Source organism: Actinia tenebrosa, unplaced genomic scaffold (assembly GCF_029948245.1).
Source record: "Actinia tenebrosa isolate PJP-AT-01 unplaced genomic scaffold, QUT_ActTen_1.0 PGA_scaffold3__52_contigs__length_22856419, whole genome shotgun sequence".
Classification (NCBI taxonomy): Eukaryota; Metazoa; Cnidaria; class Anthozoa; order Actiniaria; family Actiniidae; genus Actinia; species Actinia tenebrosa.
The window spans coordinates 12,361,554-12,387,554 of NW_028292580.1; the positions used below are offsets into that span (position 1 = coordinate 12,361,554).

Genomic DNA, 26,001 nt, shown 5'->3' on the forward strand with positions numbered 1-26,001 from the left:
CACAGTTCAAGTTCACATTTTGTGTTCTATTTTTCTGCATTCTTGTAAAGACAAAAACCCAAGGTCATGTACTTAAAACAATGATATTCTCCTTCATAGTGCATCACTATGTGAGCGGTTTTCGTATTAGTGGGGTGGAACGATACGGTAAATTCCGTAGTCGTCTGTAGCTTTTTAACTACGCGTTGCGATTGGATGAAAAACTGGCAAGCCATTTAAATGTTACGCCACGTCGTACGATATACGTGCTGTAAAGTCGGTAACCGTACATCAATTCTGTAACATCTTTGACACTATCCACCTCTCTGATTTCCCCTTTCAAAGGTTGCAAGTGCGATAAAATCTACAGAAATTGTAACCTGTAATAAAGTAGATTGTGTTTCGGGGGGAGGGGGGAGGGAGAGGCAAGACAAAATTGGACTTCTAAAGTTCATGAAGCAAAAATGACAAGCACACTCTTGTTCCATGATGCTGAAGGATCGATATTATTTTTATTTCACTTAACCAAAATAACAAATTTAAAATGCAATGTGAAAAAGGCAGCTGCATCCGTTTTGAAACGCATGCGCAAGTCAATAAATTCTCAGCTCAGGCTGTAGCATAAGTTTAAGAAACGTTCCACTAGCGACGCAAGCAATAGCAAGCAAACAAGCAAACAAATGGAAGCTAGTATTGCGAGAAGCGCACATGTAGTTTGTTTTCACTGATCATGGTAACATCTAGCTGGAGTGCTTACTATTTGAACCAATCCATTCGATTGGAAATTCGTTTGCTATGGTAAGAAAAAGGGCGGGAAACTTTGGCTTATGACAAATGGTACACGCGTCTACCGGAAGAACCGAAAAGGGCGGGAAGATGGATCACCTCAATTGGAAGATCAAGTTGAACTCGATGAAGCCATACCACTTGTTTTCCAACCGGAATTAGCAGTTTTCCGGTAAGCACCCCTAGACGAAAATTGGTCAACGCGCTTGTATAATTTTATCAGCGACGCAAACCTTAGCGCAACCTGGAACAACAGAAACGAAAATGTTGTTTGTTGGTTTTGTCTGTTTTCATGGACAAGATTCGGACGCATTTGATTACTGCGTTTGTGTTTGTGCTTGCTTCGCTAGGGAAATGCTTCTTCCATAAATATCACTAAAGACCTGTATTCAATGATGCTCTAATGAATAAGCTTCAGATTTTCTAGCATATATAAAGAACAAGTATAAGCCAAAAAGAGTTAAGTAACTGCAGAAAACCTAAATGCATTAATAATGCAATGGAAAAAAGCTACAAAAACATATCTTAAAAAAACAATGAATTTTAGAATATATAATGTTGTTTAGATATGGTTTGTCCGGTTTACGGTCGGTCTTTGATACCCTCGGTTATCGACCAGTATCGTCCACGCTAGTTGGTCCATCATCCACTGATTGCTTCAAGAGCAGTCTGTTGCTTCTTGTTAGGGTGGTGATCTTTGTCTGAGTGCGTCCGAGCCATGCATCTTCCGTGTGTCATCTGATTTATTGCGCTGGGAAAGAGAAAAATTAAATATAAGAAAACGTATTTTTACAAGCATCACTCACTCTCTTCCGTGAGGTTCGCTCTAAACTCACGGTTTTCCGGTTTTTCTCCCTCCGTAAAAATCAGCATACGAGTTGAGTGTAGTGGTACTACATTCTATACATTCAACACTCAAATCACATGTTGGTTTTTACGGAGGGAGGAAAACCAGAGAACCTAAGGAAAATCCCTCGTGGCAAGGGAGAGAACAACACACCAAACAAAGTTTAACTCCATTTACATATGCGGCTCAGCCGGAAGTCGAACCAGTGAAGTACGCAGTGGTGAGAAACGGCAACTTAGCAGCGCATGCCATCCATAACAATGCCCCCAAAATAATGGGATTGAAGCGAAACAAGAAATCGCATCATGAACAAGTCTGCTGCTTCATGCGCCAATGCAGCCAGGTTTCGATTCCCGGACAGATAGCTCAACACGGCCCCGAAATTTTCTTTCCTTTTTACTGTAAAACAAACCTCTATTTTGCGGATAGATACCCTCTACTTGAACGCGCACCAGGCAAGTACCCCTAGGAGCTAGATTTCGTTCCAGTTGGTCTTGCACATCCAAGATAATTTTGAAGAAGTTACCATTCCCGACCTTTTTTTTATTCCCTTGGAAATCGAATTCCTGGCTCCACGCCGAAAAGAGAAGAATAAATAATTATTGAACTATTTGAATTATTTTACTCACGTAATGCTTCCAGGTCCGACATGGATCATACCACAGTACCCTGAACAGCACAGATGATGGTGTCCTTTCAGACAAAGGTGGCGGTTGGGGAAGCAATGGTTGTGGAAGTCGCGAAGGTGAGTTTGACGTTTCTATCAAAATGTAGCTAGTTATTAAAAACTACTCAATGAAAGGATTTTGAATGGGTTGTTTTATTAAGAATATTCCGGAAAATTGATTTCAAAGATAGCGCAATGTCTAGCACAAGGACTTGTACATTTGCAGTTTGTCTTGAATCAAGGTAACGCCGCTGAGATTTACATGAATTAGAATCGTTTTACTTAACCAAAAGTTCGATCTGGCGTCGAAAGATTTTACATCTGGGGCGAGAGACTGCGCAATCACTATCTGTAATCAACGTAGATTAAATTTATATACTTTGAAAAGGAATATCCCTTACCGGTCGTCTAGCAGGGCTGCACTCGGTAGCCACAGCTAACAGTACTACCAAGAGAATAACGAGGAAGTTCCTCATGATTGTATGACTTGACCGCGTACAACGTGCTCCTAACGAAGTAACTTCAAAATAACTCTCCCAGCTCGAGTCTCTTTCAACTTATTTGCCTGGAGAGCTGCTTTGTTCCAAAGGGTTATCTCTGGGTCAAAATGTCTTGATGTTTGTTGACTATTTTGAGTGAGGTGAATTCTAGAAAAGTTCTTGTGACGATGCACGTTCAAGTTAGTTATGAGGCAATCTCTGCTGGGGTTGGCTCTTTCTTTTTCTTATCTTCACTTCCCTTCCACTCTCTTCTCTTTTCTTGTTTCTTTTCCTTCTCTTACAGTTCCTTTTCTTTTTCTCGTACTTTCTTCAATCCATTCTAGTAAGGAGACCAGGAATCTTACTTTGTCTGTAATATCGACAAATTCTGGAAATTACTTCAAGAGTACGACCCTATACCTAAACACTAGATAAGCAGGCTCCTTCGGCGGTCTTATCGCTGAATAGATGTTTGTTTATTTGATATAACAATGCTGGCGATCATGCAAGGCACTCGGAACTAAGTATGGGGAGAAAGATGGAGATAAAACAATGTTTCTGTAAACAACATCTCTCATATGACCGGAAAATGTAAGTTCTTTAATCTATCTATTGGTCTTGTCAAAATAAGGTCAGGTATAGAATTTAGCAGACAGCTAAATTGGTGATATCGCACAGTGGCTTAAGGCGCGATTACGCGGAGCAATTTTCTTTGGAACGGCGTTGCGACACAAGTTTCATGGAGCATTGCAGCGTGTAACCTACAGTACAATTTGAAAAAATGTTGCGAGACAAGTTGCAGCAATTGTTTGCGTCTCCGTTGTGTCGCAACGCTATTTCAAGACAGGTGGAAGAGAAAATTGCTTCGTATTAATCGCGCCTTTTGGGAAGGACGGAGACATGGGTGACGAACACCCCGATCCTTAAAATTGATGTCTCCCAATCAAACATATCATTTGGCACTTGCTTTTAGTGAGCTTTAATTCCTCGCCATCTTAATACAGATATATTTCTATTGAACTGACGTTAATTGCTGCAGTTTTCAACAAACCATTTTGGACAGATTTAGCAAAGGTGAAGACCTAAATATACACATTTGATGGTGTCCTCCTCTTTCCTAATTCTGTCTGTCAAATGGCTTCACACTGATCCCAATACTCCAGTTTCGAGTTCTCTGTTGCTCAGGGTTAGCCTCTATTTTGTGTAGAATATTCACGTGTTCCAGTGAAGGTTTGTCGAGTTTCAAAGTGTTTGTATTGTTGAAGTTGTGCATTTTTTACTTTACCGTTGGTATTTGTGAATATTTAAACACTGATACGAGGCTAAGCCTGAGTAAATGAGTCTGTAATCAGGGAACACAGCGGTAATTTGGAACTCGAAAAAGGTCTATTGCGACTCCAAGTATATAATTTTTTGCAGATTAGTAAAGATTTTGTAAAGACAAGCTTTTATGGACAGAATACAAGGGCGCTTGGAGAAAAGAAGTTTCATTGGCGGATCCAGAACGATTTCAGGGGGGGGGGGGGGGGGTGACTGTCCTTTTTAGGTTTTAAATTATCCTGCATTCTTATCTGGATTGTTTTTCAACTTCAAAGGGGGGATGGCTAGCTGCCCAACTCCACCATTCGCGGATCCGCCGTTGAGTTTATATTCCCTCGTTTAAAAAACTCTTCATTCCGATGCAATTGCTCGTGAAATATTAATCAAAGTAACCGAGAGAAAAACATATATATCTTTGAATATGCACTGGTGGAAATTATTTTGAAAAAAAGATTATTACCATGAACATCACTTAATCTTTTTGCGATGGTTCAACAACGCATATTTTAAAAACGCCTCTCCGAGTTTGACTCGTAATATGTTGATTGATCAAAGAGCTTTAAATTTCCTTGATCTGCGTCCAGATCCGGAATCAAGTAACAGAATCTCAATCTTCCTTCAGCATTTCCAGACATAGGTCAATCCAGCCCGCCTGACGCATACTATTCTGAAGAAATAGTAAACTCGCGCGCGCGTGCTGTGTGCAGTTATAAAGCACGCGGGGGTTGGCAGAACACTCCGCTCACGATTCCTGCTTCTCGGCACTTCTTGAGTGTCCTGCCAATCACCAAGTGCTTTATAACTCCACAAAGCACGGCAAGCAAGTTTTTTATTTCTTTTATAAAATACAAATTACAATAACCGTTTTTTTTTTTTTTGGATGGGAAAGACGCAACTGAAAGTGAGCGCGCGCGTGCTGCGTGTGTGCTCTAATAAAGCTCGCGCTCCCAACCAATCAGAACGCGGTATTTATAACAGTTATTCATAATTGTCTATCATATATAACTTACTATGTGTAAAATATTTTAAAGATTGATTTGGTAACCCTTTATTTTATACTGGACAATAGAACCATTGCAGCAATTCCCAGCACAATTGAAGGTTAGAGGAGAAAACAGCAACAGCTGCTACAGCAGTAATAACAATAAAATAGAAAAGACACTTTTTAGGCGAGACATAGTAGTTTTACAGAAGTCATGTTGTCGGGCAAAACAACAGAGCATTATGTTAATCCATTAGCCTCTCTTGCATGAGACTTCTTGCATAGTGCAGACATTGTTTCCAGACTAGTCTCCTATCTTCTACGCAACCAATATTAGGCTCTTCACGCAACGCTCACTCCTAAGTACTAAGCTACTTAGGGGAGTGAGCGTTGCGTGACAACACTAATAGCGGCTGCGTAGGAGACTACTTCCAGACCCGACCGTTATAAAAGTTTGTCTTTGCTTTCGAATTGAGCGTGACGCGCTGGGAATGGCTGCTCGGGTCTATAGAAGCTACAGAAAACTGTCAATGACGTCTGCTACGTCTTCAATTATTTCTTAAATGGGCTCACCTAAAAAACTGAACCATTAAAAATGTTCTAATAAGATACCAATCTCACCTCAGGACTAGTTTGGCGTTGTAGCAATTGGGAATCCTGGGACAGAATGCCTTTATAAGCACTAGGCGTAATGACGTCATAACTATCTTATCAAGATTCTTACAAGTTTGCGTCATTTCCCTATCCAGCTCAATGTGGTGACAAGTGACAGCCAAGAGAGGTGATAGGTTTTCATGGTGTCAATTTGAATTTCTTTTAATTCCTCCCCAAACCTTGCTGATTTTCTGACGTTCTCAACTGCGTGGTACTGGTCAATTGGCGTGTTTTGGAAATTCAAATGCGACGGCCAATGCCTAGAACGTACAGTCATTGTCCCAGACTTGTCTATGTATCTTGAACGATAGACTCCACATCTAGTCTAAGAGACTGCCTACTTCTTAAGTGAAGGTGCTGAACAAATGGGTAGAATATAAGAAGTCTACTGATTTCATTACTTGTGAACAATGTGGGCGACTACGTCTCAAGATTCAGGCGCGCTTTTCTTACTGGGTACTGATGAGCATTCGTTTAGTAACCGCCTGACTGGTATCCAGGCTTCCTTGGGTGGAACCTGAATTGAAGATGGAGGAAGGTTAAGGGTTACTTCAGCCTCGTACCCAGACCCTACTCATTAGGTTTTCTTTAAAGTGATTTAGGGTCTGGGTACGAGAATAGTGTAAATAAAAAAATCAATATAGTGTAGTTGCCAAGCCTACTATGTAGGGATTGGCTGCTATTCTTTTCTATATCTTCTTTGATACTTGGGCAACTAGCCATAAAATAGAGGTTGGACACTTAACCAGCTGATCTGAAATAGTGACGTAAAATGACGTCAATGCAAAACTGAGGTGTTACAAAGCCTAAGAAAATTGGCCAGCGAAAAATAAAAAACCTGCCAGCCATTGCAATAAGGATATAAGACTCATTAGTTATTGTGTCACTGTAATAACCTCTTATTAACGTCTTTTCTTCATTTGGTGGCCTGGAAATCCATAATTTCAAGAGGAAAAGTGACACCTCAGTTTTACAAATTTTCTCGATTGTGATTGGCTAACATTTTCTCTCAGATCAGCTGGAACAGAGGTGTAAATTAGTGCCAAAATCAGGCCAGTAGCTACGCCCCTCCTCCCATCCCAAGCTCACACTATGGGCCTAATAATCCTCCTTGGAACCTAAATAGAGGGCAGGGGCAGATCCAGGGAGGGGGGGGGGGGGGGCATGCAAAAGGGAAATGATTAATATTTAATATTTTTAAAGATTTTAAAAATTGCATGGACCTCAATAACTGAGATTATGCATGGACCTCAATAATTGCTCCAGCCTTTTCCGCTTGTAAATCCTGGATCTGCACCTGAGAGGTTCTACTTACATCAGTAAAGCACTGTATTCTGTCCATACAATAGGCCGGTAAGATTATGTGCAATAACATTCTCCAACCATTACCAGACTCTTGATTGCTTGAAAATCTTTCTTGGCCAGTGATCCCAGAGGTTACCCAAGGACACCAGCTTCGATGTTCTGATATTGGGTGAAATTTTGTTTTCTCCAAATCCTATAGTATATGAAAAAAAAAAACAACATCTTGAGTATCTAGACGGGGTTAATATTCATTTGTTTCATGTTACTAATAAGTAAGTAAGTTGTCACTGGTTTGTGAAATGGTGGGACTCTAATAGACAAGAACAGCTCGGAGCACAAGGGGTGGGGTGTGGTGGACTTAGAATTAGAACACTACAGAGGCTTTGCATCATCACGTGATGGCAGCCATGACAGGAGGCAGGAACAATTGAATCTGGTCTAATCTGATTTACATGAGAAAGAATTCATTTTCCCAAGGGAGAAAAACTCTATTGTTGTGCATACTGTCATGGCTGCCATCACGTGATGGTGCAAGGCCTCTATAAGCATAAAACTTCTGAGATAGGAAAATTAAGTAAATATCAGAATTTTTTTTGTCTGTGTGTAAGTTTGGGGGGGGGGGGGGGGGGGGGGGGCAGAGAGATGCAGCTATAGCACCTAGCATCTTGGTCTACATGGTCCATAATAGGCAAATATGGATATACTGTACATGTATATGGGCAGTGTGTATTACCTCTAACCGTATTCTCTTGATATCAGGTGCATAATCATCTTTATCTGTCGAGCTCTCAGACCCACCCACCATATACTCCAGTTCTGACTCAACTGACTGTAGCTTATCAGTAAGACTTTCGTCTTCTACCTCAACACACAGCGATTCACAGTGTTCTTTTTCAGACAAATCAGAGACAGAAAGATAAAGTGGTGATCGGTAAGGTAGACTTTCTGCCCCACGCAGGGGACTGTCTCGTCCTGTTACGAACCGCTTCATTAACAAAGAATCCTTGAATGTTGTCGAAGTTCCTTCCTTGGGAACGAATTCGCAATCATTTATAGGAGTTTCTGTGGGCTTCATTATTTGATCTGTAGTCCTTCCAAAAGGCGATGTCTGTCTTTTCTTTTCTGAGCTGGGGTCGGTATCTTCCTGCCCTGGCACATGTAGTTTTAATTTGACTTCAATGTCCATGCATTCCTCTATATCTGCACTCTTTGGATTATCATGTCGTTGGCTAGTCATGTGTCTGAGTCCTGTGTTTGATCTTTTACATCCAGCAAATCCTCTGTACTGATCTTCATTTGTGATGTTGCCCGTGGGTCCTGCTTGAGCACCAATATCCATAGAGTCACAATCATCCACCACACTGCTTTTAGATGAACTACTAGTTTCGCTGCTATATTGAGATTGGTCTTGTGATTGGCGAGTTGGTGTTGACATGGTAGATGTGTCTTGGTTTGTTGTTTGGTTTTCTTTGTCGGAAGAATGTATTGATCGAAAATTCCATACACCAAGTTCACGGCGACACATGGTACAAAACAGGGTTGCTTGATCAGCTTCTACCTCATTGTTTCTGTGAATAAGATTGATAATCATAGTAAAAAGACAATAAATGACAAAGCACTTTGGGCTTAAAAAATAACAGCAGCAATAATAAAAATGATGACAACAACAACAGCACAAGCAGCAACAGTAGCTGAGCAAGAACAGCAGCAGCAGCAACAACAACAGCAACAACAACAGCAACAACAACAACAGCAGTAGCAACAACCAAGCAATGCAACCACAGCAGTAGCAAAAACAGCAGCAACAACAACAGCAACAGCAACAACAGCAGCAACAGCATCAACAGTAGCAGCAACAGCAACAGCAACAACAGCAGCAACAGCATCAACAGTAGCAGCAACAACAACAGCAGCAGCAACAGCAACAACAGCAGCAACAGCATCAACAGCAGCAGCAACAACATCAGTAGCAGCAACAACAGCAGCACAACACAACAACAATTGCAATTTTTCTATCTTAGTACTTCACTCTATCTATACTCTAATCACCTTTTTTGCCAGCCACATAACCCAATCAAGCATGACACCTGAAGTTCCTTTTGCAAGTTATCCGTACTTTCATTGGGCATCAACCCGGCTGACTGAAGAAGTTCTAACAAACCCCTGAAGTGATTATCAGATACCTCATCCTGAAACGAGTCATTCATTAAATCAAATAAATGTATGTAAGTTGGGTTTAACCTCATTTTGTTAGATTTATTTTATCAACCTTTAAATAGTTACTTTATTACACCTAGCTTTCAAGCTACATGGTCATCTTCAGGGTAACTTATAAAAACTTGTTACAACTATAAGAAAAACTTCGTCATCAAAACAACAAGTGTGCATTTATGATGTTACATCACAAGGCACAATAGGGGCTGACCTAAGATTTTTTTAGGAGGTGATAATTATCACAATGATTGGCACATCATCAAGTTACTGTAATGCTACATTAACAGATTGTCAGCTCATCTAGGGGGTGCACATTTCCTGCATGCCTCTAGCCCAGGGGGGGGGGGGGGGGGTACTCCCCTATATTCGCTCACGGGTACGTGCCACCAAACAGGATATGGTTTTCAGTGATTCTACTCCGGAACAGGGTATATGAAATCGCGCTCTGCAACAGGGTATATGAAATCACGCTCTCTCCTCTCTGGAACAGGGTTCTCAGCGATCTTGCTCTGGAACAGGGTATGAATTTCAGTGATTTTTATTCTGGAACAGGGTCAGGGTTCAGAGGGCTCAGCTGCACATCCATACCCTAAACGGGCAAGAGTACACCCCCCCCCCCCCCAGGGCCTCTAGGTCTGCCAGCATAGGGGTGGAGGTGCATACTCCTTGCATGCCTCCTCTAGAGCCAAACCTTTGCAGCCTTGAAATACCTACTTCCCTATTTGCCCTTGCCTGGCAACTTTATTGTTCAGTCTTTTCTGATATCTTACCATGTCCTTGAAAACATGATGGTCTAGTGATGGCAGGTTTGCTCCAAGAGACAACAGTGAGTGCCATCTGATTAAAAAATCTTCTTTCCATTGACTTGGAGTGTAAGCTGGCAGCTGAATGAATATTTCTACAATACATAAAATTAATTTAATATTAATTTAATAACAAAAGTTAAAACCTCCTTCCTTTATTTAAGTTAGAGAGAATAAGAGAAAAATATCAATAAAAATAAATGAATAAAAATAAGGGATGAAGAGATCAATAAGCACTTCTCCCCCTTCCTTACTATATTCCTGTCTTTGCTTATTGATCACTTTCATCCCTTATTTTTATTTATTTATTTTTATTGATATTTTAACTAAAATAAAAATATCTATTAAAGTTAATTTATTTCATAGTCAATTTGAGTAGTTTTATTTTTATACATTTGCACTAAATATGTATTAAATTATTATTATCTTAACCATATATAATTCTCATTGATCTCTCCTTCCTTCCCTTCTTCCTCACCATCCCTCTTTTCTTCCTTTGCTCCTCTGTCTCTCCCCCTTAATCTACTTCTCCCTTTGCTCATTGGTCCCTTCCTCCCTCCTTCCCTCCTTCTTTCCTTCCCCCTCTCTTCTCTGTCTCTCCCTTTTCCTTACTTTATTCCTCCCTTTGCTCATTGTTCTCTTCCTATCTCCTTCCCTCCAGATCCTAACTCATTCCTCCCTCCTCTATTCTCTGCCCTCCCCCTTCATCATTATTCTTCCCTTTGGTCATTGGTCTCTTCCTCCCTCCTTCTCTACCTCCCTCCTCTTCCTCCCTTTTTCCTTCCCCTGTCTTTCCCCCTTCCTCACTTTATTCCTCCCTCCCTCCCTCCCTCCTGATCCTCCCTCTTTCCTTCCTCCTTTCTTCTCTACTTCTTCCACTTCCTAACTCCATTCCTCTCTTTGATTATTGATCTCTTTATCCCTTCCTCTCTCCCTTCCCAATTCCTTTGTACAACATTTATATAAATCTTGACTGTGACTTCTTGACTGATAATCATCTATCCTTAGGCATACATTAAAAGATCCTGATTGTAACAATTACCTGGACATGGATTATCTGGCCAGGGACACAGTTTTGAATGACCAATAACAAGAGAATCCTTTAACTGTTTACAGCTCTTGGTAACTATAAAGTAAAGAGTATTGAAAATCTATCAAATTTCTGTTTGCATTTAATAATGCATTACCTGAATTTTTTTCTTTCCTTCCCCCCCCACCCACACACACACAATATTATGTCTCATAAAAAAAACCCATATGTTTTTGACCTCATCCATTCACTACATACACATCTCTGGATCCCAATCCGTTGACATTGTCGCATCCAAAGATGCTTTACAACTGACACAATGTAGAATATCAACATCTGAATTCTCCCAACCATAAAGTGCACAGTGCAGTGGTGATAACTCAAGTGGCTTGGCAAACCATGTAAAAGGCTAGTGAAGTATTAAGGATAACAATGTGACAGCTTTTTATTTTACACACACAATCATACAAATGCACGAAAGAAAAATAAATTGATGAGCACAAAACAGAAAAAAGTTGAATCAACATAACCTAGTTAGCTAAATTTCAATGCAATCTATGAGGTTGTCATGCCCTTAACTTAGATCAGCCCTAAATTTGTTTTACTGTTGGATCTGTGAGTTATAATATAATAATAATAATAATAATAATAATGGTTTAATCAATAGAATCCACGAGGTGGCTCTTCACCTGTTGATAAACTATCTAATATACAATAACACACGCATGAGATAAACTTACAATAATAAACTATGAAATAGCTATGAGTTAGCTTGCCTTGACTTAGATCAGCCCTAAGGTTGTTTCAGGATTTGATCTGAGTTACCCATGCCCTGATTTTTTTAAAAAAATTTATCCAAATCAGAATCGGCATACTAAAATTCCTGCACATACCAGAATTTGCAACATCAATATTTTTTTTGCTGACATACATCATGTTTCTTGACCAAGAATATTTCACATTGATTAATTCAAGACCTTGTAAGAAACAGTGTATGCTAATATAAATTATTCATATCCATGTGATTTCGCTTCTATCAGCCTAAACAAATAAGCCAATCAGCAAGCATTTTGTTCGCAGCTCTTGAAATATTTCCTGGTTTTCGGTTTTCGGTTTGATAAACAATAATTAAATGAAATAAAACTCACCCATGGGTTTTTTTAAATCAAATATGGCTCCTTCAGGCATTGGAAACACTAGTATGTAATTCAATAAAAATGACAAAAGACCCCAAGTTATACAATAGAACGAAGCTAACAAAGAATTCAATAGGTATTTGGTACAGTACATGCAGAAGGACCCCAAATATCTTTTACAAAAAGCATATTTCATTGTTGTTGGTGGGAAATATTTTGGACAAGAGATAATAAAAAATAATGGAATATTTTTGCTGTGACAAACAATGCATTAGGCCCAGATTTTCTGCTGCGTACAAAACCCTGACAGCTGCAAATCTCAGCCTATCAATGCATTGCAGGCCAAGATTCCAAATCACCTGGATACTTTTTTTTCTTTTGTTTTTCCTTCACTTGTCTGTTCATTGTTACTCTACACTGTTTTTACAATCAAAAAATACCTTTGTGAACAATAGACCATATTAATGAAACATGAAAAAAACACAGCATGGCACACATCACATCAACGTACATGTATGCAACTCTTATATTCTTAATCAAATTATTAATGAGGAAAAGTTACACAGTGGAGATCAGTCATCCAGGAGAAGTCTGGCTGTATATCTGATACAGAATCTTCCTCATTTTCATTCAATTTCAACATGAATTCTCTCAATCAAACTCACTCCACTCTCAAACATTATTTTTATAGTAGAGATTAAGATTTTGTACTTCTAGACATTTGATAAGCAAAATACAATATTAACGTCATATGATCTGTATGGGCGGCTTTAAAATAAATTGTCCTTGTAAATGCACATACAAATCAGCCACTCATGTTGTATACTTAGGTACGTAAACAATACAAGCATAATCAAAATGGTTACTTATAAATATTTCTAATGGTACAATATTAATATCACACAGAACAAACACATGTATGACAAACAATGTCTGTATTTGTATATCAACATAATTATGTATCCATGTAACACACAAACATTACCAGATAAATAGGAACTTTAGCATATAAACTTTCTTACTGATCAACTTTGTCATTACACTGTATCATTATAGCAGAAGATTTTTTTTCAGTTTCTATCTCATATATATATATAATATATACAATATCTCATTCAACAAATTCCACTCATCTCTAGTACACATTTTTGGCTCTGACCTTGCAAAAATGTTCTAATTCAGACATTGTTTACGAGATTAATGGACAGCCATGTTTTGAGAGCAGTTACGCTATCAGGCAATTAATTAAGCAGCCTGATCCTTATACATGTAACAATCTTTATTGAGGATACCAATAGTATGAGAAGTATATATTACAGACAAGTGCCATAATTAAACACACATACAACTTTTGTAGATAAAAACAAAATTAACTGAGCACTTAACATATTAAAAGATCAAAGGTTATACTTATTTATTACTGTGACAGTTAGAAAAACAGTGATGTTTTGTTTCATGATACATTTCATTAAAAGATGCATAAGGATACAGAGAAGGTTTCCACACGAGACCAAAATGCTTCCTTGGTTCTTGGTTGACACATGGATGTTGACGGCAAAGAATCAACCTCTGTCTGTTGGTTGCTGTCGGGTTAAATACAAGTCGTTATTAGTCAAACAGAGAATATTTTTTGACTAGACAAAGTGATAAAAATTACAAAGTTGTAAAATAGAGTGAAATTTTCACACATCTTCATTTTATTGAACCCTGAAACAACTTCTGCTGCTCTAAGACAGGTATTAGAATACTGTACCTCATGTATCGGACCCTGAAGCAACTTTTCAACCTCTGGGCTAATCTAAATCAAGGCATGGCTAACTCACAGATTGAACCCTGAGACAATCTCTTGGCTGATCTTAGCCAAGGAATTTTTTTCCCGCACAGATCAAATAATTTGGTATTTAGCATGTTGATAATTTTTTATATCTAAATCAAAATGATGAATGGGCATTTTTATATTCACTTGAAATTTTATTAAGATGGCCAGACTGTAACCTTTATTCTAATTTTCTTGTTTACCATATATCATTTTTAGATTCATAATCTTTTCAAAGATGGCTCTAAATAAATAGTATTGTTAGTTATTGTCAATTATAGTTGTAAGGGAAAGTTATTAAATTGATTTGAATCTTTTGAATTCCAGGTTTTAAAAACATTTCCATAATTTCTACGTAATGAAAAAAGACAATGTAAATTACTCAGGAAACAGTGACCTTTCAAAAAGCCATGCTGCTTGTCAATATAAAATATATTGCTAGTCATTTTGATGGCTGTCATGAAGGTGTAGTATTTTTAAAAATAACTCTAGCAAACAACAGCTGGATTGAGCAAAGACATTACTGATAAAGCCCTTTCACTTGACTAATTCAAATATAAAATAAAGAGGGTTTTTAGAACATTTTTAAAAATGAATTCTGACAACCGGCCATCATTGTGCCAATCAAAGTGAATCCCTAAAAATTATGACGTGTACTGTGAAGATCAATAAAGATGCTTGACTTCCTTAATGTCCATTAGACTGGAGTTTTTGATGTGATGTGTACATATTCACATGATTCTCAAATCGAAGAAAAGTCAAGATATTATAAAGATATTTTGAATAACTATTTTTTTGGAATATTTGAGAGCTACTGTACATACATATAGGCACTCATATTTAAAGCAACGAAGTAAGATAAGATTCATAGTTTTTGTAGAATCAAAGAAAAGCCAATATATTTAATATAAGGAAATTTTGAAAAAAATATTTTGTATATCAAGCACAGTCATATTTTCAAATGCGTTAAAGTAAGATAAGTTTCACAGTTTTTTTTCTAAAATTTAACATGAAAAATTAGATCGAAAGAAATTAAGGAAAAAATAAAATAAAAAAACAGCTGCAACAATGACGATCAAAGAATATTACGAGAAATAAAAAAATAGATTGTAGACGTATGGATAGCTACCAATGAATAGGATGAAAATGATAATAAATATAAGAAACGACGCAAAACTATCAAAAATTATTCTAGTAGCGATGACAAGACTCAAATGATTGATTTTTGTAACTTAGTTTTCGAATTCCCGTCTTACAGCCATCAATTGTTCCTTGTTCTAAAAAAAGCCAAAATATTAACTACATGTTTTATTTTGAGTTTAGTGAATATGTCTCCGCAAATCATTACAAAACACTTGAGATATAGAAAGATCGATCTAGATATCGACGCTTATTATCACGAAGGCACACATGGCGCGATTCGACCAAAAAAAAAAACTGTGATTTTTACAAAGTAAAAAAATACGAAGGAAATTTTAGAATACAGTCACATCGAAACTATGGTTCATACTTTGTTCAACACAGATGCCCACCAGCGTAGCTTCTTGTTTTTATGCGAGCAACAAGACGAGCTTTTATAATAGCTTTAATACAGTATTTTGACGTCACTTCGCAACGAGGCTTTTTATCACACTTTCAATCAGACGCTTTTTAGTGAATGAAGAACCTTAGAATGAACAAGGATGGGCTCGATGTTAATCCCAAATCATTGCGCATTGCTTGGGTTTACCTGTTTTCTTGTTTAACGTCGGAGGATTGTAGGAAACTTAACAAAAGTGTCTTGACTCTTCGAGGAGTGCCTTCCACGGCCGCCATCTTTGATTTTACTGGAACAATACCGCTGACACACTGTAACCCAGGAAATTCAACTCTAGGGGTGATATTTCCCTAATAGGGGTCCACACGGGAGGAATTATATTACGGAATATGATTTGGAATGACAAACAAGTGGTATGAAATGAAAACAACATTAAATCCCAGCTAAAGACGTCTATTTTGAGAATTTGTATTTTTTTGTAGATGATACTTAATTTTCCATATTTTATTTTCAATTTCCGTCCATCCATCCATCCATCCATCCATCCACCCACCCACCCACCCACCCACCCACCCATCCATCCATCCATCCATCCATCCATCCATCCATCCATCCATCCATCCATCCATCCATCCATCCACCCACCCAAACATCCATCCATCCACCCACCCGCCCACCCACCCATCCATCCATCCATCCATCCATCCATCCATCCATCCATCCATCCATCCATCCACCCACCCACCCACCCACCCACCCATCCATCCATCCATCCATCCATCCATCCACCCACCCACCCACCCATCCATCTATCCATCCATCCACCCACCCATCCATCCATCCATCCATCCATCCATCCATCCATCCATCCACCCACCCATCCATCCACCCACCCATCTGTCCGTCCGTCCGTCCGTCCGTCCGTCCATCCATCCAACATTTCTTTCTTTCTTTCTTTACAGATTTTCTAACAATTGAGTACATATAATAAGATTTTTTTTGCTTTCATTCATTTATTTGGTCATCTCAATTCTAAGCTAAACAAAAAACATGGTCATTCCTTTTAACCGGTCACCATGGCAACATTGCTTGGTGATCCTGCTAAATAACTACTATTTTGCCCTTTTGGCTTCTGTTAGTGAAGTTGTTATTCCTAGTGGACATGTAGTAGTATGTCCCTTTGCCTTTCACTGCACGTGGACCAAGATCAAAGTATGGACCTGCGTCATCAAGCTGTTGGTTTTCACCACCGAAATGTTCTGAAAAATGCCAAAAAATGAAAAAGTATCAAGTTATAATTACTAGTCCCATTTAGTGAGGGTGTTTATGTGTTTTATCTCTTGCGATATTCTAGTGATCGTTATTTTTTTCTTTACAGAGGACCATAATTGAACTTCACGTTCGACGACAGGTGCAACTTAGTCAAAGAAACCCGTTTCCAAGAAGCGGGTTTAGGAAAACACGAATTCAATCTTAAAGGGGAAAATATAGTGCAGATGAACGGGTGCCTGCTGAAGGATTTTTTATCCCGAGAGAGAGACACACACACAAATCTTCCGACAGTCAATGCAAGTACACGTATAAAGTAATCAACATACATTGGTTTTGTCTAAACCTAATAGAGGAAACTCAAGCCGTGGGGACTATTGTAATTTGAAGCCAGGACCAGGGGAGTGGAAGTCTTTGATTGCGTTTCTAAATATAATATACCCCCACATTTTAATTGGCCAATGGTAGAACATGCAGTTCTCTCGTAGATATGATCTCTATGGAAACATGAAGAATGGATTTAGTCATAAACTCACGTGGGCTTAATATAGCAAGAGAGGTCTTGTCAGCAAGAGAGAACCCAAGGAAAACAGCATCTTTGATGTTCTTTGGATAATTTCGTCCCAAGTGTCCATAGGTATATGCGTGTGAGACGCCCTCCGAGTAGACTGGATCAGCCAATGGGAGCACGTTGTGCCTGTCGCTACCTCTTCGACCTTCCCCAGCATTGTTGTTAGGGTTACTGTTGGATCCAGTCCACCTTGAATTAAGAGAGAGAGAGACGCGTCCAAGTTATTCTTGAATATATATTGCATGGTTTCTTACTGTACCCCGGTTTACTGGTCAAACATGACGAAAGAAATCGAGTTGTATTGCCGGCTCCGCCGCAATATATACCTCCTGTCGACTCATTTTTATCACTGAAGTCAACGGTGGCGTAGCGGTAGTGCGCATGCGTTCCTTTCACCCCTAGGATCTCGAATTCGAACTTGACATCACATGGGAGAAGAGTTCTTTACGTCTCTTTTGTGATTCGAGGTTTTTTTTCTGGATTTTCCGGTTTTCCTCCCTCCGCAAAGCCGGCTAACAAGCTGAATTCCAATTTTATCTGTGAGCTAGACGTTCCCTGACTTTGATCAGCCCAGAGGTTGTTGCAGGGTTCGATCTGTGAGTTAGTCATGCCCTGACTTTGATAAGCTCAGAGGTTGTTTCAAGGTGCGATCTCTGAGTTAGGCGTGCCCTGGTCGTTTCATGGTTCGATCTCTGAGCTAGGCGTGCCCTGACTTAGATCAACCCTCTTTATGTTTGTTTTTTACTTACTGGAAATGAACGTAGTGTCCTTCAGTCATGGTTAGTGTGTTAGGTACAAAGTCATATTCTGTTGATGGAAAGACTTGCACAATGTTGCCTCGTTTTCCGCGGACATTGACGTTATGGATGTGTGCACGTCGGAGCCTTCCTGGTCGACGACGAATGGCAAAGGTGTGAGATCTGGAAAAAGTGAAAGATAGTGTCATGAATGTCAATTCAAATTAATGTCATTTTCAGTTTACGTGCCTAAAATTACGTCTAAATTGCCTTGAAATGTATTTCGATTTTTATCCCACTTGGTAACGAACGACCAACGCTATATTTATAGGACGTTTTTGTAGGTCGTGGCAAAGCAGATCAACTACAAACATCTTCATAGCACTTCATGCATGGCTAGTACTCCCCTATTGCTCTGGGCCTGATTGTACGAAGGGTGGATAGCGCTATCCAACGGATAAATCTTATGTGGATAAATTTATTGGATAAAAGCATCGACTTATCCATTTGATATGGATTTATCCGCCGGATAGCGCTATCCACCCTTCGTACATCCGGGCCCTGGGTTTCACTAGATGACATTTCTTTCTCGTGCAAAATATTCATCAGCTAAATCACTAGACTTTCGCAAAGTCCACCGCTCTCTGAGTAGCTCTACTGGTGCGCGAGGGAAGACTTCTCGCGACTTCGTTGCTTGCTTCCTTCGCTCGACACATTCTCGGCTTCGAACGAAAACTCTTCGGGAGACAAGAAAGGTCGACTTGGGGAAAGTTTATTCAATCACAAGTTTTCAAAATAATTTTCTGGTCTGTAGCACATTGTGGTCAGGGTTGTCCACTATATACTAGTGGCAGATCCAAAAGGATTTCAAAGGGGGTGACTGTTATCAAGAAAGACATCACATAGCGTCTTTTTTTAGGTTTTACCTTAGTATCCATTATTCTTTTTATTTTTCAACTCCAAAAGGGGTTGACTAGTCACCCAAATCCCCCCCTGGATCCACCCTTGTAAACTGACCTGTCCTGGAAAGTACGAGCATCCTGGTTAGTGTTGATCTGAATCCTAAGTCTGAATCCAGGGACATCCTTGAAGATTTTGACATCAGGATCATTCCTGTAGTAGTATCCACGATTCCTTGCTTCCCTGTCTGTGATTGGCAGATTGTACTTCGTATTGTAGTAGATTCTTCGGCCATTCAAAGCAGAGTTAACAGCGGGATCCCAGCCATCGTACTCGCCAGCTGTGATGTTGTACCTTAAAACAAGTCCAACCAGTTTTTTATACAACGAAGGAGATTTCTATGTACCAATTAACAAATCGCTAATAGATTTCCATTGACTGTCCTCTTATTGATCATAAAAAACTAGTCATCGCTAATCACCACCGCAAGGACAGCAGTGGCGCAGCTTAATGGGGTCAAACTGAAAGCATCTGAAGGCACCTCTGGCATCTGCTATACAGTCCATAGGTGTCAGCCAATCGGATTGCAAGAATACACTCTATTACTGTAAAAAAACTATATGGACGACCATGTTTCGAATGGTCTGAGCAAAGTGTAGCAAGATATGCGCACAATAAAAATAGTTGAGAAAGTCCAAACAGAAATAAATGTCGTTGTGCTATTGATTACGCGCATCTCTTAACTACGCTTCGCTCAAAAGAGCGCAGCATGCAACAGAAACTTTGCAAATTGCGACACAATTGTCCAATCTGTGACTCTTAGCTGCCAAAGAAGCAAGAAAAATGAACGAGGCGAACGGTGACTGGATTTTTTTGGTTGACTGTCATTAAATTTGCCAACAAGAAATCTCTGAAGTATCCTAATTTAACGAAAGGAAAAGAAACAGCCTTTTGTTATAGCGATGCAACGTCGGTGGTGCCGGTGCTTGTAGACACTGTATTCACCTATCATGTTGCAAATAGCATATTGTTCAAGTCTCAGGTCAAATGTTGAGCTTCACATGAGCCGAACCTAATTGAAACAATGGTTAACAAGGCAATCTTCTTTTATGTAATTAGGTTTGGCTCATGTGAAGTCCTACACTTTTAATGAAAGTTATTTCCTATGCTATAGACCGTTCTCTCGAGGTTGCGTGCGCATCCAAATTTAGGGACTTGACGGGCCACGATACCAGAACACGAGTATTGTCATGCATCGCTATGAAATTTTCTACGATAATAATTTATAAAATCGATTATTCTCCTCTTTAAATATAAAATTGGCTTCTCAATTTTACTGAATTTGCGTTTTTCAGTTTTGTGGCCCGTCAAGTTGGATGCGCACGCAGCCTTGAGAAAATGGTCAATTGAATATCAGACTAACATGAGCTTACGTAACTGTAATACCTTATCCTAAACACACATTGCTCATGGGGAGTGTTCGGGACTACCCAGTCATAACTCATGAACTCTCCACCCTCTACGTTGCCTTGGTGATTGTCACGTGACCAGATGGATTGTTTGCAGTCTGGAGCAGGTAGTCTGTGAGAAGACATTCGTACCCATCGTGCTGGTGTTCCTTGGTCTGTGTTGGGATACTTTACAGCCTGTGGATGGCATGCAGAAACATAAGTATTATCCAGTAATTCCTAAGCGATTGGGGTGGGACTGTGGTTGGGACAGTGGAGAGGGGGTAGGGAGCTTGGAAAATAAAAGCGAAAGCATAATCACGTGAATTTTACTGACGGGCAAAAAATTGGACTTAATAATTGGATTAAAGTAGACTACTAAAAATTGTTCAGAAAATAGTCACTTTCACAGTTTCCTGCACCATCTTGAAAGGTTGCCGGGCCTTTGCATCTAAGCGAGACGAACGGTGAGCTTGCAGTAATAGAGACTTTTTTTAACACCTTGGACAATTATTCACCATCTTGAAAGGTAGCCGGGCCTTTGCATCTAAGCGAGATGAACGGTGAGCTTGCAGTAATAGAGACTTTTTTAACACCTTGGACAATTATTCACATGTCTCTATCATTGCAAGCTCACCGCTCGTCTCGCTTCGATGCAAAGTCGCGGCTACCTTTCAAGATGGCGCAGGGAACTGTGAAGGGGACCATTACAATTTTCACTCTTAACAAAAAGAATATATGGTAATAATCCTTTATGCCTATCATGTGTTACCTCACATGCCACTTTGTTATTCGGTATCCTGAAGTTTGGTTGTGTCTTTTTGAGTTCTTCCGGTAAGACGCACTTATAGCGACCCCTGACATTCTCACTCTCGCGGCGATACATCTCACGCCGTGATGCATTGTTGGTAAGAACCGCAATATCCTGTGGAATTAAAAATGAGATCATTTATTTATTAGAAAGATTATATTTATAATATAAGATTTATTGCGGTCATTTAGGATGTTTATATCATTATCGATATTTCATATCGTTAAACTGATATACACCATTTTCCACCATTTTCCTCTAGATCATACAGTTTAGCCATTCTTTACAACTCAATTGTCGTCATAGGCACCTAGGACTAGGTACAAGGACCTTCCACCTCACCCTGCATCCTACATCCCATGCACCTAACTTTTATGTATTTTTCTGCGTTCACCCAGCCACGGGCATCCAATTATGTGTCTATCCTTTCTCCCTTCCTTCTTTCCTTCCATCCTGTCCCTTCCTTCCTTCCTTCCTTTCTTTTTTCCTTCTTTCCTTTATTCCTTCCTTCTTTTATCCCTCCCCTCTAAGCTGAAACATATTTCACTCCAAAGTTGTCGTCCAACGGATTCAGTCTGTGCTGAATAATAGCTTATAAACCTACCCTCCATGGTGTAGGATGCCAGTAGGGATAGTAATCTCTTTCTTCAGGACATTCATATCCTCGACGTTGGCCATTATTGTTTTGTCGCGTGTACTTTGCTGTGTCACGGTTGCGCAAATTCTTTATCAAGTATAAAATAGATAGAATAAAATACAAACTAGAATAAAATATAAGATATTTAAATAAGTATATCGTGTCTTACAGTGCTTCCACAGATTGGTTCTTCCTCCACTGATTCCACGATACAATGTAATAGAAGTTACATAGATTTTTGCAGGGGGAGCTCAAGAAAAAACGGACAATACGCACGCGGTGAAAACCCTCGAAGCACAGGAGAAAACCACCAAGCAAATCTGATCATACACGACACCAAGTTCTTAAACATCCCCAGGTAGCACGGTTGAAGCCACCCGCTCTGTTCTAGGCAAATATTACTTAACTAGTGTCGTATCCAAGGTTTGGCAAGAACAAGGACGACGCAGATAACATGAATGAAAAACAAAACTTGAAATAATGGTCTTGATATTACAGTAGTTTACCCTATCGGCAATGAATAGACCTTTGTTTCTTTCTCTGTTTTTACACTCGTTGTAGTAATCATTATCTTCGTGCATTCCAAGCCTAATAGAAAAAAATTAAACTCTATAAGAGGGTCCTCACACTTTAAATAATGCATTCTGGTTTTCAATTTTCCAAACATAGCTTTTCATAAAAGAAAATTCCAAATCGACCTTTGAGTTAGCCGTGCCATGACAAGACGTCAGCCCAGAAGCTGTTCAGTCAAGGTTAACGTTCGCTAAAATCGGAAGAAAGGGATTCCGGAAAAAAATATGTTTGAAACAAGATGAGAAAAAAAGTAGGGTGCGAAAAACAAACAAACAAAAAAACAAAAAACAACAACAACAACAAAACAACAACAACAACAACAAAACAACAACAACAACAACAACAAAACAAAATTTCAAAAATAGGCGCATGTTGATATTCAATCAAGTACCTCAAATCTGTATTGCAGCTTCCATTATAACATCCCTGATTGTTTTCTGGTATCATTCTGTGAATAATAAGGTTGCGCGTTGGTTAGGCCACGTATAGTTAATACGGCATCATAGGGGACATTGCTGCAAATAAGAAACTTGATTATGATTACAGACTGCCGCTCGCGCATTTGGGGGATTAGGTATTTACTCGTGCGCGGAGACTGGGAAATGCTGGCCTCTATTCTTAAAGACACTTTTTCTAGCTCACTCAAGTTCTCAAAGCATAACTTTATCTTTACAACAGATCATGTTCGTATGACTGAGAAATATACGAATGGGATTTACCGTGCCGTGACGGCAACAATAAGGACATAAAGAGGAGGGCGAATTATTAAGAACATTCGATGTTTTTGCAAATTTGAAATTAATAAGTAACGATACTTACTCCGTAGTTGTGCCATCTCGTACCAGGTCCCCACACATGTACTGGAGGACCAGCTCACAGTGGTTATTACGATCATTACACGAATGCTGATTAGCCCTACAAAGGAAGATTTGACGAATGAATGCGTAGTACCAAGAAACTCATTTACTGACTCCCATTCGTATCATAGCAATCTACTGAAAAGGGTTTGCTTGTCGCGGTTAGCGCTGCCATGCTGGAAGCGAAAAGTAAATTGCACTAATTTCACAGGAATTTTTGACAAACTTATAAATGCAGCTTTAATAAGAAAAATAGTTTTGATTTTAAAAATAATTTTTTTCCACTCTTCCACTTTAAAAATCGTCATTTCAGCATCGTTGTATTGTTTTGCCCCCCCCCCCCCCCCCCCCTCCCCCCGGGCGATCCACAATTCCTTGCGATTCAAGATGGCCGCCGCATCGTCGAAGTAGATTGTTACAGTCGTTACGTACCATTGTATCTGTAGATGTGATCCCGTGTAGTAGTACAGTTTACCTACATTATGACCACCACGGTTATTGTTCTGAGAGTCAAAAAGCCTGCACACGAAAGAAAAGATCACGAATGATATTATACTCTTCACAGGAAAAATCAGAAGTTATCAAAAATATAAGTATTTGACGAGCCACTTTAAGTTAACAATAACTACAAAAGTAACACTTGGGAATCAAAGGTGGCATGGCGGCAGTAGTGCACTTGCTTCTCACGATTTCTGGAAACTACATCACATGTGAGCTGAGTAGAGTTTATTAGATCAAGGGAGCGTCTCCCTTGATTTGAGTGCTTTTCTCCTCCCTCCGCAAAACCTAACATGCTGAATTCCAATTCAATCTGTGAGTCAGCCTTGCTCTGACTTCGATCAGCCCAAAGTTGTTTCAGGGTTTGATGTGTAAGTTAGCCATGCCCTGACTTAGATCAGTCCAGAGTTGTTTCAGGGTTCGATCTGTGAGTTAGTTGTGCCCTACTTATATCAGCCTAGAGATTGTTAATTCAGGGTTAGACCTGTGAGTTAACCGTGCCCTGGTTCACGTTCTCGATAAAAGTGTTGAAGTTTTAAAGTTTTACCTGTTTGCGTTCTTTCTGTCTCTTCTCTCCTCATCAAGTCTGTTGTTGCCTCCTCTAAAATAATTAACACAAGGCATAAAAGAAATTAAAAGTAGCCAGTAAATGAACTAAAGCACCTTTCATGATTCTACTTCATTTCCTACCTGTTATAGCCTAAGTTCACTAGAACCTTTAAATAAACTTACCTTGGGTTGTGCAGATTGATATCAGCAGACACAGCACACACCAGCAACAGTATCCCAAGTACTTTACCGGTCATGGTGAAAATAGCTTCAAGAACTTCGGTTCTTATAGTTAACCCTGTCTCTTCCTGTGTTCTTTCTTCACCTAAGGCTGAAAGCAAATGACCAGCTAGTTTTGATGAACAACGCTAATTTATCGAGGAGGAGGCAATTTTCACTCATCAAACAACCCTTGATGTGAACATGTATTAACAATGTGATCTACGTGGGAAATCGTTTAAATGCTTTTAAAGATAAAACATCTGCGCAATTGTTGTACAAAAAAAACAGCAAACAAACCGAACATAATGGAAGTATATTTATTTCTTTATGCAGTACATGTATTTTAAACCTGAATTTTTATGAATATCAGGAAAAGGCATTACAAAAAGCATACAACAATTTTGATCGCTCACTTTCTCAACTGCCACTACGAACAACGAAGATAAAAAGCATAGAGGAAAAATAGAAAGACGGAAAAGCCCAAAACAAATGGTTATTTGTTTGATAATACTGAAGTTACTATCGATGCATATAAGACGAGAGCCATTGTCATGCTGGACTCCGGTGGGCACTTAAGAGCTGAGGAACAGCATTCTTCGAGGGAGGCTTTTTAAAAGCTATTCATGGTCCGCACTAGCCTATCATAGGAAAACGGTAAAAACGAAAGCGAAAAAAAATCCACAGTCAGACAATTATTTTCTAAGGATTTCTTTCTTCGTCAAGAAGAATGAGAAAAATCATCAAAGCAAAAATTCCTCATATATATTCCTTCCATATTCAAAACTTTTTTTATAAAAATAAATAAACTAACTCATCAATGAAATAGGGCATAAGCAAGTAAATCAATATTTAACATTCAGGCCATTATGTCTCTAAAGTGGAATCTAGGTACACAGATGAAGCTGTTTAAGCATACGAAGAAAACCATGAAGATAGGTGATAAAGAAAGACGAGTTGTGATTGGCTAGCAGCCTTACTCAACAAAGAAGTCATTTCTATTGGTAACTAGGGTCTAAGATGAAAGGGTTTGTCCCGATATATCGATGTATCCAGGACTAACCGGTTATAGCCTTAAGACCAAGGGTCACCGTGAGAGTTTTACGTTCTTGAATTTTGAATCAAGCGTGGGTAGTAGTGGTGCAGTCGCCTCTCAGCTCTGTTGTCTCCGGTTCGATTCATGGACTTGGGATCACTTGCGAGTAGAGTTTGTTAGGTCTCTCCCTTTGTTCAAGCGGCATTGCGACATCGAGGAAAACGAGGAAACCGAGCGAACCAAGAAAAACCCAAAAATGTGAAATACCATTTTTTTAAATATACATGAAACCGTACCTTCTAGGTAGTTGTCAACACCTTAGACGGACATTTACGTCCCAT

The 26,001-nt window shown here is 39.3% G+C and overlaps 3 protein-coding genes across 3 annotated transcripts; all 3 read right to left on the reverse strand.

Annotated features, from left to right (window-relative positions):
• Window positions 1-458: 458 nt before the first annotated feature.
• LOC116287191 (uncharacterized) lies at window positions 459-3,090 on the reverse strand. Its single transcript, XM_089034993.1, has 3 exons — window positions 2,681-3,090; window positions 2,242-2,372; window positions 459-1,516 (listed from the first exon to the last, which is right to left on the reverse strand). The coding sequence occupies exons 1-3, from the start codon at window positions 2,753-2,755 to the stop codon at window positions 1,408-1,410; spliced, it is 315 nt and encodes a 104-aa protein (XP_088891119.1). The 5' UTR covers window positions 2,756-3,090; the 3' UTR covers window positions 459-1,407.
• Window positions 3,091-3,721: 631 nt separating this feature from the next.
• On the reverse strand, window positions 3,722-15,836 carry LOC116287189 (uncharacterized). Its single transcript, XM_089034989.1, has 9 exons — window positions 15,748-15,836; window positions 13,692-13,785; window positions 11,325-11,475; window positions 11,079-11,162; window positions 10,004-10,131; window positions 9,069-9,208; window positions 7,753-8,587; window positions 7,030-7,212; window positions 3,722-6,231 (listed from the first exon to the last, which is right to left on the reverse strand). The coding sequence occupies exons 1-9, from the start codon at window positions 15,831-15,833 to the stop codon at window positions 6,142-6,144; spliced, it is 1,791 nt and encodes a 596-aa protein (XP_088891115.1). The 5' UTR covers window positions 15,834-15,836; the 3' UTR covers window positions 3,722-6,141.
• A 712-nt stretch (window positions 15,837-16,548) lies between these two features.
• LOC116287197 (protein DD3-3) lies at window positions 16,549-24,757 on the reverse strand. The gene is made up of 13 exons (XM_031693837.2): window positions 24,589-24,757; window positions 24,404-24,457; window positions 23,791-23,877; window positions 23,321-23,416; window positions 22,893-22,949; window positions 22,435-22,516; window positions 21,896-22,015; window positions 21,253-21,405; window positions 20,479-20,678; window positions 19,150-19,386; window positions 18,145-18,315; window positions 17,361-17,584; window positions 16,549-16,814 (listed from the first exon to the last, which is right to left on the reverse strand). The coding sequence occupies exons 1-13, from the start codon at window positions 24,660-24,662 to the stop codon at window positions 16,657-16,659; spliced, it is 1,713 nt and encodes a 570-aa protein (XP_031549697.1). The 5' UTR covers window positions 24,663-24,757; the 3' UTR covers window positions 16,549-16,656.
• Window positions 24,758-26,001: the final 1,244 nt, after the last annotated feature.

Bases quoted from the DNA above. Each gene is read 5' to 3' on its own strand.
- LOC116287191 (XM_089034993.1), bottom strand. From the start codon at position 2,755: ATGAGGAACTTCCTCGTTATTCTCTTGGTAGTACTGTTAGCTGTGGCT. The intron at 2,373-2,680 runs GTAAGGGATATT...ACATTTTGATAG, and splicing joins GCAGCCCTGCTAGACGACCG to AAACGTCAAACTCACCTTCG. The intron at 1,517-2,241 runs GTGAGTAAAATA...TCTCTTTCCCAG, and splicing joins GTCGGACCTGGAAGCATTAC to CGCAATAAATCAGATGACAC.
- LOC116287189 (XM_089034989.1), bottom strand. From the start codon at position 15,833: ATGGCGGCCGTGGAAGGCACTCCTCGAAGAGTCAAGACACTTTTGTTA. The intron at 11,476-13,691 runs GTATCCTTATGC...ATACTTCACTAG, and splicing joins CTCGTGTGGAAACCTTCTCT to CCTTTTACATGGTTTGCCAA. The intron at 6,232-7,029 runs GTAAGTAGAACC...TCTTCAATTCAG, and splicing joins GAATACAGTGCTTTACTGAT to GTTCCACCCAAGGAAGCCTG.
- LOC116287197 (XM_031693837.2), bottom strand. From the start codon at position 24,662: ATGACCGGTAAAGTACTTGGGATACTGTTGCTGGTGTGTGCTGTGTCT. The intron at 22,016-22,434 runs GTAAACTACTGT...TACTTGATAAAG, and splicing joins GTCTATTCATTGCCGATAGG to AATTTGCGCAACCGTGACAC. The intron at 21,406-21,895 runs GTAGGTTTATAA...TTAATTCCACAG, and splicing joins GGCATCCTACACCATGGAGG to GATATTGCGGTTCTTACCAA.